The sequence below is a fragment of the Exophiala dermatitidis genome, assembly GCF_000230625.1.
Source record: "Exophiala dermatitidis NIH/UT8656 unplaced genomic scaffold supercont1.8, whole genome shotgun sequence".
Lineage (NCBI taxonomy): Eukaryota > Fungi > Ascomycota > Eurotiomycetes > Chaetothyriales > Herpotrichiellaceae > Exophiala > Exophiala dermatitidis.
In genome coordinates this window covers 332,873-347,309 of record NW_008751653.1, presented here as the reverse complement: position 1 = coordinate 347,309, position 14,437 = coordinate 332,873, and the positions used below count along the sequence as shown (strand labels likewise).

Genomic DNA, 14,437 nt, shown 5'->3' with positions numbered 1-14,437 from the left:
GCGGCGAAGTCAAGGTCAGAAAGAGGCACGATAGTTGAGGCAGGAGAAGTCACGGATGAATCCGGACCTGGTGTGTCTCCGGAAGCGCGCGCAGCAGCCTGATATAACCGCAAGTGGGCGGCGAAGTCAAGGTCAGAAAGAGGCACGATAGTTGATGCAGGGGAAGTCACGGACGAACCCGGCCCTGGTGTGTGTCCCAGCGAGACTGCTGGCGGTGGCAATGGAGCTTGAAACAACCGCAGATGAGCGGCGAAGTCAAGGTCAGAAAGAGGCTCGACAATCGATAGTGGCGAGGCAGTCGATCCTGGGGAGGCAGTCGAGTGTGGCGAGGCGTCTGATGAATCCTGACCTGGAGACGAATGTCCTTCAGAGTTCTCTGACGGTGGTACAGGAGCACGAAACAGCCGTAGGTGAGCGGCAAAGTCCAGAATAGAAAGAGGCTCAACAATCGACACTGGAGAGGCAGTCGGTATTGGAGAAGCCTCTGATGACTCCTGGTCTGAAGAGTGTACTTCTGAGATCTCTGACGGTGGCACAGGAGCACGAAATAACTTTAGGTGAGCGGCAAAGTCAAGATCAGAAAGAGGCACAACGTTAACAGTCGATGCTGGAGAGACTACGGATAGATCTTGAGCTGGAGAAGGCTGTCCCTCTGGGTCGTTGTCTGACGAAGGCGCCTCAAGCGTGGCGCTTTCTAGAGCTTTCTGCGCCGCAAAGGATGCGTATTGATGGTGCTGCAACGCTTCTCCAGGCCAGCTGTTGGTAAACAGACACGGCTCTGCTTGTGGAGGGAATATTGATGCCTGACTCTGCCAAGTATCTGGCAGCTGGTGCAACTGGAAATTCTCAGAATGGCCTTCCGCAGGCCAACGAAGAATAGCTGGCTGACTCCAAGCCTCCTGTGGCCAGCTCCAAGTGGACAGCGCCTCCCCTGTCAGTCGAGGATCTATGACAGAAGAATATCCGGTCAAGGAAGTTTCTTGTCCCAAAGAAGGGCCAACAAATGGGTAGGCCTGCTGTTGCAGAGAAGAGGTCGCAAAGCCTTGACAGTCACTTGTCGTGCCCGGTACCTCAGTGTCAGGTGCCTGACCAGGGGCCGTGTAGCTGGAACCGGGCGAAGGCTCAGGTGAACTCGGCGAGGCACACCTGTGGGTGGACTCTACCTCGTTGCCTGCAGGAGAAGGATAACCTGATGGTATGGGGGTAGCTGTTGTGCTCCTTTGTTCCGGCTCACTCGGGGATGCTGGAGAGGATTCAGTTGCCTGACGGTCTCGTGCCGAATCCTCCAAGTCCAACTGCCGATGCAATTCTTCAATGAACGAGAAGGGTGTCGGAGGGTCTAATTGGGGGAAATCGTATTCGCCGGTGGGAGACAAGGACTGATATTCAGTCAGAACGCAGTCCTGGCAAACTGCTGGCCAACCTGGTGCCGAACAGAAAAGTTGACCGCTGACTGCGATTGAGCACGAGGGACAGACGTTTGTTGAAGATTCAGGATCAGATGGTGACGGGACGCTGGATGCCGCCTCGCTCTGCCTCTGTTCAATGGGCGACGATGATACCGCGGTCTCTTCAGATGATACGGTGTTGTCTGGCAAGGCCGGTGGATGAGCAGATGGCACAAACGTTACGACCGGACGTGGTAAAGCCCCCCGAGGAAGAATGGGTCGAAGACTATTCTCTGATGCTGGAGCAGCTGCGGGGGGAGGGACCACTACAACGTAGTACCCGGTCTCTGGGAACACAGTCGACCAAATACAAGTGTCTGGGGGAGAATGCAGAAGAGTTGAAAAAGCCCGACGGTGTCGCTCCCAGGCGATCTGTGGATCGTCCTTGAATGTGACCCGGCGAGTTTGTCCACGTCGATCTGCGGCACGCCGCAAAGATGATGTTTTCAAGGCACTGGGCAAGGCACTGGGCACTCCGACAGTTCTGCAAGCCTGTTTCTCAAGGAAACGTTGTTCCTTTGTCCTTGGACGTGGAGGTGGTTGAGGCCCTATTTGTCTGGCCAAGACCTTTTCGGCAACCTCAATCAAGGCTTCCGACGGCTGGGGGTGTCTGGGGAGTGGCGGAATTGCAACCCTTTTCTCCAGAAACCGTAGTCTGGCGGCTCGCGCAGCTGCTGCGCGTCTCGCCCGTTCTTTCGGTGACGGCGGTGGAGTGACAGCCTTCGGGACTATCGGTATTGGCGTCGCTGGTAGCTTTGCTTGACGTCTTTTTTTTCGACCTGTGCGCCACTCTTCCTGCGGAGTTTCTTTTAGGCCAAACAGGAATCTGGGAGGGTTCTGGATTGTTGGACGAGGCTGGATTGACACAGGAGATGCTCGCTGGCTCTGGGATTGAGCCAGTGGAATGCTCATCAGGAAATACCAGCCACACGACCCGAACGAAGCTGTCAAAGCTAGGGCAAGAACTCAGGGCAAGTAAAAGAGGTAATGCTGATGGAGAAATGTCACAATCGAAAGGGAGTGTGAGAGGCCAAGAATGGTCTCTCTTGGAGCAGAAGTTAAAGAAGATGAAAACGAGTCACTGTATCGAGGTCGAAGGAGCTCTTGATATAGGTTTGTTTTGTACAGCGGGTGGGCTGGGCTTTCAGCCTGACCACTGGCAAACACGATTAGCGAAAACGTACCTGGACACCACTTCGCCTTAGCTGGTATGATGAGACTGGCTACTAGCCGCAAGCGTGCAGTTCTGGAGCAAGGACTTCGGATCCTTGTCAAGGAAAGGTAACAAAAAACTAGCAGAAACAGCGGCGCCCCATCCGTTACCCAGCTGCCACCTTTCAATCGAGCGGACCTCGAGCCAGGATCTCGTGCGCTAGTCGCGTCGAAGGTATCAGCTGCATTCTCAGTATGGGAGTGGCTTGAGTCGAAGCATCATTCATGCAGAGCCATTGCCATTTCTCGTATGAGCGTCTTCCGATCAGCTTGAATCACGTCGGTGTCCAGTCCCGCGGCGCGACGATATTGCATGCCTTTCTCACTGCAGGGGTACGCTCCGACACGGGGAAAGGCGCCAAGCCCAGGGCTTGAGGAGCCCTGACAGCATCAGAAGAAGGCGAGGCAACAAGTACTGTGAAGAAGACCTTGAAGCGAGCACCAGTCTGTGACCAATGGTGTATGCGGCTGCATCGACGGATGGTGATTGCTGCCATGTTTGAGTGTTTCTATTGGATCGATCAGCAGAGCCGGTATGTAAGGGTTGCGGATCGATTGGACGACTATCAGCAGCGCCTGAAGAACAAATGAACAGAGACATCATGCAACTGGACGACAACCAGGTCGACCTGTTCTAGTGAAGATGTGCAGTGCAGGTCCATTGGCTCTAAGTCCCAGGCGACAAGGTTCGAGATAGAAGCGCGGAGCAATCTCCACCGGTATGTACAAGCAAAACAGGCTAGAATGAGGGGAATCTTGCTGGTGGCGGACGAAGCGAAGCGAGGCGATCAGAACTTGCCAGGGTGAATCTCCCAGTACAGTTCAATCAAAGGCAGTATGTCCTAGGCGCCTCCTGGCTTGGCCGGTGCAACCATTGCAGAAGCAGAGGGTTGGAAATCAGCTCGCTCCACAGCGCCACGGCAAACTTGGAGCATTGGGTGGCCCGGCGATCAGATCGTCCGAATCCGATTTTCCAACGCCGTGGAGCGAGAGTGTCCGGAAAGTGGAGCAAGATCTCAAGTCGGCACTGTCATTGGCGGAGAGGGCTCAATGGCATCGAGATTGCAGACGCAGGCGAATGTTTGCTGCAGGGTCAGGGTTGGCATTTGGACGAGAAATATGCACCCTGAGGAATGTGAGCGACTGGGGCCTGCTGAGACTTGCCGTGCGCTGATCAAGCGAGCGAGATTGACGGCTGGAGCGGCACGAAAGCTACCCACACCCTTGACCTGGGCGGGCTGGACATCATCTGGTCCTGAAAGGCGACCGAACAAGAGTTTTGACCATTTTTATGGATACTACAAAAGTACAGGCCAGTGGAGAATAGAGCCGAAGCCAAACCGACTCGGAGGAGACGAGTCAGCTGGCTTTTGATATGGGCAAAGGCTGAGGAAGGCACAAATTTAACGACATTGGAGGTGAAAATGACTCAGAGAAGGGCTCGAAAACGCGATCCACAGGCTGATGGAAATCTCTATCGCTCAGGCCGGTCGGTGGTGAGCAAGCAAGCATGGACCCCGGCGTGGGAAAGCACGATTGGACTCAAAGCAGCTGCTTGATCTCTCAGCCCTTGCAGATTCAAAGACAGAAGGCGGGAAAAGAAAAGTGCAATTAATACGAGGAACTAGATGGCTGCATTTGGCGCCATATTGCTGCTGCTCAGGCTGGCCTAGCTTGATGGGGATGTGTGCTGGAATTAGAGCGCAAAGACAGGGTGCTGGGGACGAGGGATAGCGAACAAACAGACCGAGCGGGACATATCTTTCAAGGATATTAACGCCACCGCAGGAGGTCATGGTCCCGTGCTCTGGGATCGCATCATAGGTTCGATTTGGTCTTGGAGGAGTCCAACAACCCGGCTGAAAGAAAACGCACGTCAAGCCACGACACGATTGGACTGGTGCCAGGAATGACCAGTTCAGGTTGCCGCTGACCTCGTGCCGTGCGACATGCGCGATTCATGCTGCGCCCACATTCACTGTCATCGAAAAGCTTCGCGAGTCAGTAGCCAGCAAATGTCGGTGGAACTGTCGCGGTTGGAGCTGAAGGTTTGAACTTTGAAGCCCGTACAGCCCGTCTTTCTTCCTTTTCAGAGGGATGTACCTGGCAGCACCTGAGACTTGGTGTGTGTCAGGACGGCAGCACGTCGCGACAATGGCTGCCTCATCCGCTATTCGCGCGGGAGAAAGACGCTAGAGGGGCACTGCATCCTAATTCCTGCTTGACATGAGGGGCGCAAGATTGCTCTTCGACGGAAGCAGCAATGAGAATGGCGCTGGACTGCATATTGCACCAGACACTGACAAGGATCTGAGATCTGTGGTGGAGTTGGCCCGGTACTCAGCTGAACAGCGCACAGTGGCCGAGCTACTGATTTGCGTCATACAAACGTCCTTACACACCTACCCCTGCTTTGCCATTGTCCACGAGTCGAGTCAGAGAGGTTGTCCCCATGCGGGACTTGGGAGGTTAATGGTGGTAGCAGGGTAAAGCATATTGTGAGGAGAATAACGGTGAGCCAAAATCCAAGGGGATTTTGGGAGCGTCCCGTGCCGGAGCTCTGGAAACTTGATTGATAGCACGCAAGCTCAGAACCACAGCAAACCTTTGGTACTGCGACGACACGGATGCCGTCCAAGAATGAACTCAGACTGGAGGAGTGAAGACGCGGGGCGTGGGAAGTACCAGAACACTCAGGCTCTGACAGGCGCGCAAGAAGATGCCAGGAGAACAGGCCACTGCAGCCCAGACGAGCAGTGGCCCAGGCGGTCCTTTGCGGGGCAGTTGTGGACAACGCCATCGGGGGATGCGGCCTTAGCCCCCGGACTTCGAGGCCGGGGTAGAACTTAGACGGTGGCACCTGCTAAGACCTCCCTTCCCTACTACTACCTAGGTAATGAGTAGTACGTCAATAGGTGGATGGAATCCCGTGCCAGTGCCACTGCCAGTGCGACTCGCTAGTTTAGGCGCGGAACGATACTCGATCCGGCTGCTCACCGGCGTCCGAAGATCCACCAGAATCGAAGCAACCCGTCTCAAACTCAACACGAGCTTGATCCGACGTCAGACACGTAGATACACATCAGCAAAATCAACACCACGCCCGGAAGGCCTCAACGCCGATTGATCCCTGACTGATCAGGAAGGTCTAGAGTCGCAGGCTGCATCTTCTTACAACTTGAACCTCGTGTTGGCCGCATCTACGCCTGCCATCCTCCAAGCCAGTCTCACTAGTCCATCCTCACTCGCTTAGATCGGAGTGCGATTGGACGTACCGAACTTGAACACAAGCCATCGCTCCTCATTGAACGGGATCTCACATCCATCTTGTTCTCCTTGCATTCGGCTTGACAAGCAATGATGGAGACTACGCCGACGTCTCGCCAACCCAGCCTTCTTATTTCCACTGGTGGCTTCGTGTTGCAACACCTCATCACTGTTGCTATCCATCTACATGGAGGGGATACTTCAAACCTCCAGATCCTGTGCCTGGACATGAAGCAGGGGGTTGTCTCGCTTGCTAGTGCTGGGCGATGGGTCTTGGCCGGATGAACACTCCTACTGTAAAACGGAGGATACCAGCGGTGAGATATTCGACAGATGCAAGCTTGCGACCAACCAACAATCAAGGCACTCCAAAGCGGCGCCTTTATCCCCGGTATCCATGACCACTGCACGGAGCATCAGCTGGTCGGCATGCCTTGAGGATCAGCCCACAACTTTGTCACCATACCATGTCTTTCACGGATACAACATTGTGAGTTCACCAGGTGCTTCTCATCCCCATGCCTTGTCACGCGAGCATGCAACGGCTACTGTGCGATCCGTGTTCTTTGACCAGCTTCACTAATGCAAACTGATGCTACTCGCTCGGTATCAGTCCCAAAGTCGAGACATTCTGTCCGACAGGCATCGTGTTCGACCCTGTTTCTCCCCAACTGGGAGTCCATCATCTGGAAACACCTCAAGTCTTGGATACCCGAACATTTCTGCGAGAGGCGGGTCATCATAACAGTCCAGCAAGCCCTACGGCCGAACGTCACCTTCTTCTCGATTGCATGTCCTAATTCGTTTAGACATGCATTGCTCATGTGCTAGTTGGCCGGCGCCACTCCAGCTCTCGAAGTAGCTCAAATTGTGAGCATTGCATACAGCCAAGGACAATGACGTCGAGCAGGTCAAGTCCATCTCTTTAGCAGCGATGGATCTGGCAATTATGACGATTCAGCTGTCGTCCTTACAGCCGGGGTTTCGTCCTGTTTTGTCCTTGCGTCGAAAAGGTAAGCAAAGGTTACGGTGGGTGTAGCAGCCAACGATGTGGCCTGGGTGATCTGATAGTGCTGTTAAAAATCGCAACAATCATGTCCTAAGTTCAAGAAAAGCCATAGAAGAATGTGTCAACTACGGACCGCCGAGGACAACGTACTCCATGTGTAAAATCTATGCAGCGGGGCTATTTCTTATTCTCGGTTAGAAAGCTCCATGAGAGCCTTAAAGGACCTCTCCAGGTGTGCCAGTTGGTTCCGTTATTTGAGAGTGCCAATATCACGCCTCTGAGATGTCTATGTTTGACTGTTTGGAAGACACTGGCGTTGTGCTCTCATGGTTTCGATTGTGAAGTGCAGCATATATTAATACATTATATGCACTCATGCAAGTCTACTAAGCAAGCGGGCTCCTTTGACGTTGAAGAAAGCCGCCAGAGACTGGATACCAATGCTGCTATTGGGAAAATGTAGTAAACGCTCGTATCATACATGATGAAATCGTCTCCCCTTTGGGAAAGCTCAACACACGCGGAAGATTCGTTGGTATCCTGTCGAATCTCAATTGTCTCACCTACCAGAGGTGCTAGGCTCAACATTGTAATTGAACAGCCAAAGGTATCGAACTCATGCCTCGTGCTCTTGTGCCTTTTTCGCAGCCGCAAACACATCCAATGTGGATGCAAGAAGAGTATATCTTTGAGGAACGATGTACACAAAGTGTCCACAAAGGAGAGAACTGAGTCCAAGGAAAACTGAAGCGGAGATAACGATGGACAAAATTGCATCTGTCGTCCAGGCTTACTTTCATCGCAAGGATTGCATAGCCGCCCAAGGTTGATTTCACATCGTTCAAGGCATGGTCAACAGGTTCCACCGTATTGCAGCAGAAACTGAAACAGATGTTTGGTCTTGAATGTCCCACGATGCCAGCAGGTCGGTCGATTTTAAGGTCCTATACAATGAGAGGCGAACTTGCTGGTGTTGAATCACTGACTCACTGCCACGGATTCTGGCTCAATGACTACCCGTGGGTTTTTGAACTTTGAGCATGGCCAAAGGCATACAGTACACCCCGAATTCTCGCTTAAGTTAAGTTTTAACAAGACTCACTAGCACCTAGAAGTGCTTACCAAGTTAGCTACTGTACTATGATGCTCTTCTAGGATTTCTGAATAGAGACTGTCTATTTTTCATGCCCTACAATTGAAGAGAATTATTACTCCTCTTGTCCTTCCATCGTGATCAGCTACGTACGTGACAGTTCAAGTTTAACCAAACATAATAGGGTTCGCATGGAAATTTTGCCTTCCCTACTCATCTGATAGAGTCACGATGTTGGTTTATCGACACTGCATGTTACTTTTACCTCAGGCTTCATCTGGCCGAGTTTTCAGCGAAGGCGCGGTGGTTGCCAGTTTGCCTGCCACTTTCCATGACAGCACGCAATTTCAAACTTCAAAGTCGGTCTATCAGCACGGCGAAGGTTTTTGTACTATTTGTCTCACTTTGCTTAGGTACCACTTAGATGTCGAGGTTGCTGACCTTTTGCATCTAGTAGTTGCATTGACGGTTTCTTAACGCATTTCTCATGAGCTAAATGATCCGCCATACATCACAGCCCAGACAAAATATCGACCATTATTGCAGTGATTGCAGTTTCACCTGGACTCCCATATAACATTCGGCCGTAACATGGCAGGGGAAGTGAACAAGGTCACAAGCAACCTGGCTGGTTGACGAGGGCCCGGGTTAACACTGATGTTGCACAGAAGGATACCAACACACTACACGTGTTGGCAGTACGAGCGGCGCTAAGATTGCGTGCGCCCTGACTTTCCTACCCCGGGAAGAGCGCATGTTCTAACTCCTCATGCCCCTAGGAAATAAGTGACCCTAACATGCGTACCGACATTTCTGAGTGGAATGCAACGCCCTTTCTGCCAGCAAAATGATCCGGGCAAGGCGATTATCCTTGCTCGTAGACTGGATCAGCCGCACCTACTCTGGACATGGACGGTGAAACATCAAGACCATCTCGCCAGCCAAAACAAAATGCAGAGCATCGAATCACATCCCCCCGGATGGACACGACCCTGGCTGTTCGTCGAATAACTTGCGGGGAGAATTACTCCTACCAGCCAGCCCGGGGCTTCACATCAACAGCTGGGCGCTCTGAGGAGCTTACATGGTTGGCTCTTCACTGTTCACGAGTGTGTCAGTCTCATGTTGGGATGAGACAATGAGACTGAGACTGTGAGACTGGGACATTGGAACTAATGAGACTGGGAATGGCCCTGCAGCCATGCATTTGCCAGCACACTTTGCGCTCTGTGTAACAGGCTGTTGATTGGTTGTCCATGGTCTGGAATGAACAGACGGTCCGCGCCACGGCCCTTGGGTCGCCCAACGGACTGGCCAACACTGCCACGCGGTTTTGGGGGGGCTTGTGGTGGTGTGTGGTGAAGAAAGTTGGATGCGTTGACAACTCTGTGACTTGGTTCTTCGAGGGCGACAGCAGCACGATTTGTTGCCTGATGTTCAATGACCGCACTTGTTGATACGAGGCTGTATTTGTCTCCTGGGCTTTCTGGTTTCTGCAGTGGCTTGTTAGGGCAGGGAAGCTGAATTGTTCAAAAACTGACTTGAATCAGCACGTCTTTTGCGTCATGGATCGCTTCATGCGTGCCAGACGTGTCAAATATTTGCCCGCAAAGCAGCGGCTTTCAGGCTTGACGGATTTGCATGACGACGGCGATGAGCTCGAACGGCTTGGCTATAAGTTCGAGCGCGCCATCAACACCTTGTGCAGCCAAATTCGATCACGGTCAACTCATTACAGGAGGAAACGGTCGCTTAACCGATTCCAGCGAGCTTACGAAAATGTCGACAAAACACTTCTGGTCTTTCTCGTTGCTCGATGGGGTAGCTACATCCTCGACATCATCAGTGAGCAGCTCTGGGCAGAGTTCGGTGATCACTACAGATCTCTTCTGAAGAACTATCCTCGACTTCCAGATGTTGGACGAGCAATCTGCGAAAAATACAAGGACAATATCGAGAATCTCCTCAATACTGCGGCGAAACTATCCGAGGTGGAAGCCGAGGACCAAAAACATTCCGAACAACTGTCGAGCACAAAACCGTGGTCAAAGTCCCCGCTTCCAGATAGCTCAAAAGAGTCTTCGCAGAATCAGGGGGCGCAGGGAGCACATATCTGTCCTGATCCATCTTTATCCGACGTCCTTTCTTCGGACCAAACAGCAATAGCAGCCTTGGATGCTTCGAGTCCAAAGGCGGCGAGGACGAAAACACTGGATCTTCGACCCCCAAAACCGGCACCAGCTATCACAACGCCAGCCTTGCAAGGAAGTAATAGGTCATCGGAGATGCTGGGTCCTTACTTACAGGTACAACAACCGACTAGCACTGTAGCTGCTTGCATGGGAGATGGCTTTGGTTTCCCGATGGTGATGCCTCTTCAGAGTGAAGATACCGTGTCGTTCGTCAATCCTGTCCAGCAACAAAACCTCGTTCAACAGAGTTCAGGCTTCCTGCACACCCCGAGTGAGGAGACCTATGGCCAGCAAACCCCCCTGGACCAACCGAGCAACATGACTCAAAGGGGCAACTTCAATGTAGCATCCGGTTCAATGAGCTTCCAACTACAAGAGAACCAAATGATGTTCCCACTTCTGAAAATGATGCTGATTTTGTCCGGAACTGCAACTGAGACGGTTGTTGAAGCCAATGACGATGGATTCTCCATCTCCAAGGTTCACTTGTTGAACAATGGTCAGGTTGTCGGAATAATCGAGGTGAGCCCGGTTTTGTCAACAGTCATCACCGAGCACACTTATCCACACTATCGCTAAATGAGCGCTTCTTATCGACGGAAACATCGCACCTCAGCTCCTGCTGCGATAATCTCTCGTTGACCTGGCTGTCGGAAAAAGATAACATGACCCTTCTTCTCTTCCCCAGTGTCGATCTCAAACAACGTCTGGTATGAGGCACGGTCTGTGATGGATATTCGGCCTCTTTTGCTACCAAGGTTTATGAGAGCGGCGCAAACATTATTCTCAAAGCTTGTCCAGGGGTATTGGGAATGTTGGTTTAGAGGGGTCGGATCGAGCGATACTTTGGCGATTCGTAGCTGCAGGCTCTCATCAGGCCAATGCGCATTTGTCATACATGGGTGTACCACCTTTTCTTGAACAAGTCGCCTCAATTTCATCTCATCCTCGACGTCCTCCTCATTAACTGGCAGAAGTTGGGGATTGCTCGACATCGGCTCGCGCTTTTGTCCTAGGGAAACAGGATATTCGGTGAAAGGGGGCAGGGAGATGCACAGGCGGACGTCAAGGGTCCGAGACCAGCGTAATCCTGAACTTCAGAAATGGACGGCCGTCGAAAGCAATAGTTCAACCTGGTGGACTGTATCTTGCGTGCCATGTTGAACAACACACTTCGCAGGCATGTGCCGTGAGGGGGAGCGGACTTGGTGTGACCCTGACACGTGAATCCTCGATTACAGTAGTATCACAGTCCCGCGGTTCCAAGTTCATGGCACGTGATGAGTTGTGCCTTGGAAAACAAGATATCGGAGAAATAGCGATTCAGAGGAAACTTCGCAAGTAACACTGACAGCAACATCTTTGAGGAGGCCAGCAGGGTGTCCCTATTATAAGAACAGAACCCGCGAAAGTGTCCCTCGAAACGTGGAGCGAAGCATGTCGGAGCGGTGGGCCATGCATTTAATAATAAATTCGACGTCAATGGGACAGCAAGTGTTTCCACTCGATTGGTGCACCGTTGTATCATCCCAGCATACATGTGCCCATAAGCTGGACTGGTGTGGGGACTGGAACGTTGTATACGTTTGTGTCATGATACAACGACACTGGCACCGTTGAGACAAGGGCCTGAGATACTCGAACGAGCGGGCGGTGCGATTGGACGTACCACAGGAATGCTACTCATATTCCTTCTTGCGAAATGACTTTGAGCAGTAGCTTACGTGGGGCATACCGGCTTGGAGACGCTGGAAGCTTTTGCTGCAAGCAATGTCCCTGCTCGTGACAGCAGCTCAGTGCCATTCCATGTTGACACTGCAGGAAAATAGCAAGCTTTGGTTCGATTAAGAACTGCAGATGACTTCCGGGTTACTGTGTCAACCCGGGGATATCATTGTTTCGTGACGCTGGCCGTCAACGACCTCTTGGTTATCATTGGAATGGATAGCGTTTCTGGTCTCACATTGTTCAAACAGGCGACTTCGGCCTGCGGCGAAAGCCACTGCAAGGATCCAAGGAGGAAGGGGGAAAGAACTGACTGACACTCTCCTGGTATGCAAGCAATCGTTGGGTCATCCAACTGCGGCCAGGAGTCCTTGATCATATGCTCCAAGCCTCAAGTCCCAGACATTCATGCCTCAGCGTCTCATTTACCATCTGAACTTCTGGCGAATCATCTCACTATATCCCAACTTACACCATCACTTCGTTCCTGTCCGGGGGATGTGGGTGCAACCCTATTTCTCCGAACAGTCAAAACTTGGTACGATGTTGAAGTGGACCGGATTCTGTGGGAGTATTCGACCATGGCTTAAACTGTGCCCGGCTAAAGGGTCAAGGGAGAACGGCCATGCATACAAGCAAATTTTGGAAAAATGCAACCCGCTGCTGCCCAGTCTCACGGGGACGTACCATACATGCTTTGGGGGATTGGAAGGACCAGCATTTGACAAGGCGCGCGTTGCATAGAGACCGCTCTGAACTCAAGGATGTCAACAGAGGAGGAATGCATGCTCTCTTCACCGGTTGGTGGCTGTTTTCGAGAAGCTGATGTTGAGCTTTCATCCCAAGCGACTCCTGCCGCGCGAGGCTCTGGCACCGCAAGTTTCCTGGCGCATTCACAATGGGAATGGATAAATGGAAAGGCGACATGACAGCACATACCCAAGCCGGGGGGAATTGGTACACACCCTTTACCGGTTGGTGGCTGTTTCTAGACCTGCTGACGTGGCGTGCAGTGTACAAACTCAAGCGGCCCTTACCACGGGAGACTTTGACACTGCATATTTCCTGACACATCGACTTCGAGAAGTGATAAATGGGAACGCGACAACACAGCACATACCGAAACCACGCAGGAAGTTCTCCGCCCTTCACCAGCCAGCCAATTTTGGCACGGTTGCCCTCGCGACGTTGAATACGAACGCCAGGGCGCAGAGGTAGGTGCACCCCCTGTGTGTGTCAGTGTCAATCAGTCAAAAAAATGTCACTTGACACTACGCCCTGCCGAGCAGCGCTTTGACCCCGGATATGCGCTGTCCTTTTACGGCTCAAGGCCTCTACAGGCGACAACGTCAAGGTTGTCTATTACCAACACACAATCTATTGATGGACCAGTATTGCTACTGGGAAGAGTGGGAATGGCTGTGTTCTATCCGCGGTTACCCGGTCTGACAAGGTGAAGTGCTGCATGGATGCTATGTAATTTTGGGTTCAAGGCGTGTATCCCCATCCTATGCGGGCGGGGGCTATGTTTGTTTGTTGACTACGCTATGATCTGCTTCCCGAGTCACTTATGCAGCCTATTGCGGTAGGTGCGGTAGAGGCCAGACCCTTCGAGCGTCCAGCGACACTGGAGTCGCAACCGGGGATTTGATGCCCACATTCAGGAGAAAGTGATACTAGTGCGACTTTATCAAGCCGACCATGCAGCTGAGCATACGGGAGATACTATGGTCCCTTTTTCTTCATGGCGATTAAGACGCTTATGTATAGTACAATGTTCATGCGATTAAGTAAAGCAATAAATAAAAGTTGGAAAAAGCGGCGCCTCCAAAACCTCTCATCTCCATCAACACCTGAATCCAAACGAAATATAACCGTGCCCTAATGCCTCCCGTGTCCGAGAGTATTTGTGACAATGAATTGAAAGAAAATGTTGCCTCTAGGGCCCCATCACGGACCGCCGCAGCTGAACATCACGGTGTTTAAGTAATCCTCACACCACTGTTGACAGTGGACGAAGCACCTTGGGAGATCGGGGTTCCTTGCCACAGGACACAGTTGTTGCTATTGTTGACATAGAAGACCGTGCACCCGGCCGTCGCGGCACACGCCTCGGCACAGGTGCCGTAATCGTAGCCGGGCCATATGGCCATCGAGCGAGTGGTCTGCCACCAAACGCCGCAGTATCTGTTGAATTGGACGCCATTGCTGGCGGTGACTGGGTCACTCTGATCCGCGCAAGCTCCCGTGGCTCTTGGAATGACGGCAGCTGTCGTGGTAGTCGTGGTGGTGGTGGTTTGCTCTGTAGTAGTGGTGGTTGCAGGAGAAGTGGTGGTCACCTCAGCGGTCGTAGTGGTGGTTACCTCGCTGGTAGTAGTGCTGGATACCTCGCTGGCAGTAGTGCTGGATACCTCGCTGGTAGTAGTGGTTGCCTCAACGGTAGTGGTGAAAGTACTAGAGGTGGTGGTCGTCACCTCACTGGAAGTAGTGC

The 14,437-nt window shown here is 52.3% G+C and overlaps 2 protein-coding genes across 2 annotated transcripts; both read left to right on the top strand.

The window, feature by feature from the left end:
• Window positions 1-14: 14 nt before the first annotated feature.
• Window positions 15-7,309, top strand: HMPREF1120_08872 (uncharacterized protein). Its single transcript, XM_009163142.1, has 3 exons — window positions 15-557; window positions 614-6,417; window positions 6,541-7,309. Exon 2 carries the CDS (start codon window positions 1,502-1,504, stop codon window positions 1,835-1,837), a length of 336 nt encoding a protein of 111 aa, XP_009161390.1. The 5' UTR covers window positions 15-557; window positions 614-1,501; the 3' UTR covers window positions 1,838-6,417; window positions 6,541-7,309.
• Window positions 7,310-8,117: 808 nt separating this feature from the next.
• On the top strand, window positions 8,118-13,769 carry HMPREF1120_08871 (uncharacterized protein). The gene is made up of 2 exons (XM_009163141.1): window positions 8,118-12,903; window positions 12,960-13,769. Exon 1 carries the CDS (start codon window positions 9,595-9,597, stop codon window positions 10,798-10,800), a length of 1,206 nt encoding a protein of 401 aa, XP_009161389.1. The 5' UTR covers window positions 8,118-9,594; the 3' UTR covers window positions 10,801-12,903; window positions 12,960-13,769.
• Window positions 13,770-14,437: the final 668 nt, after the last annotated feature.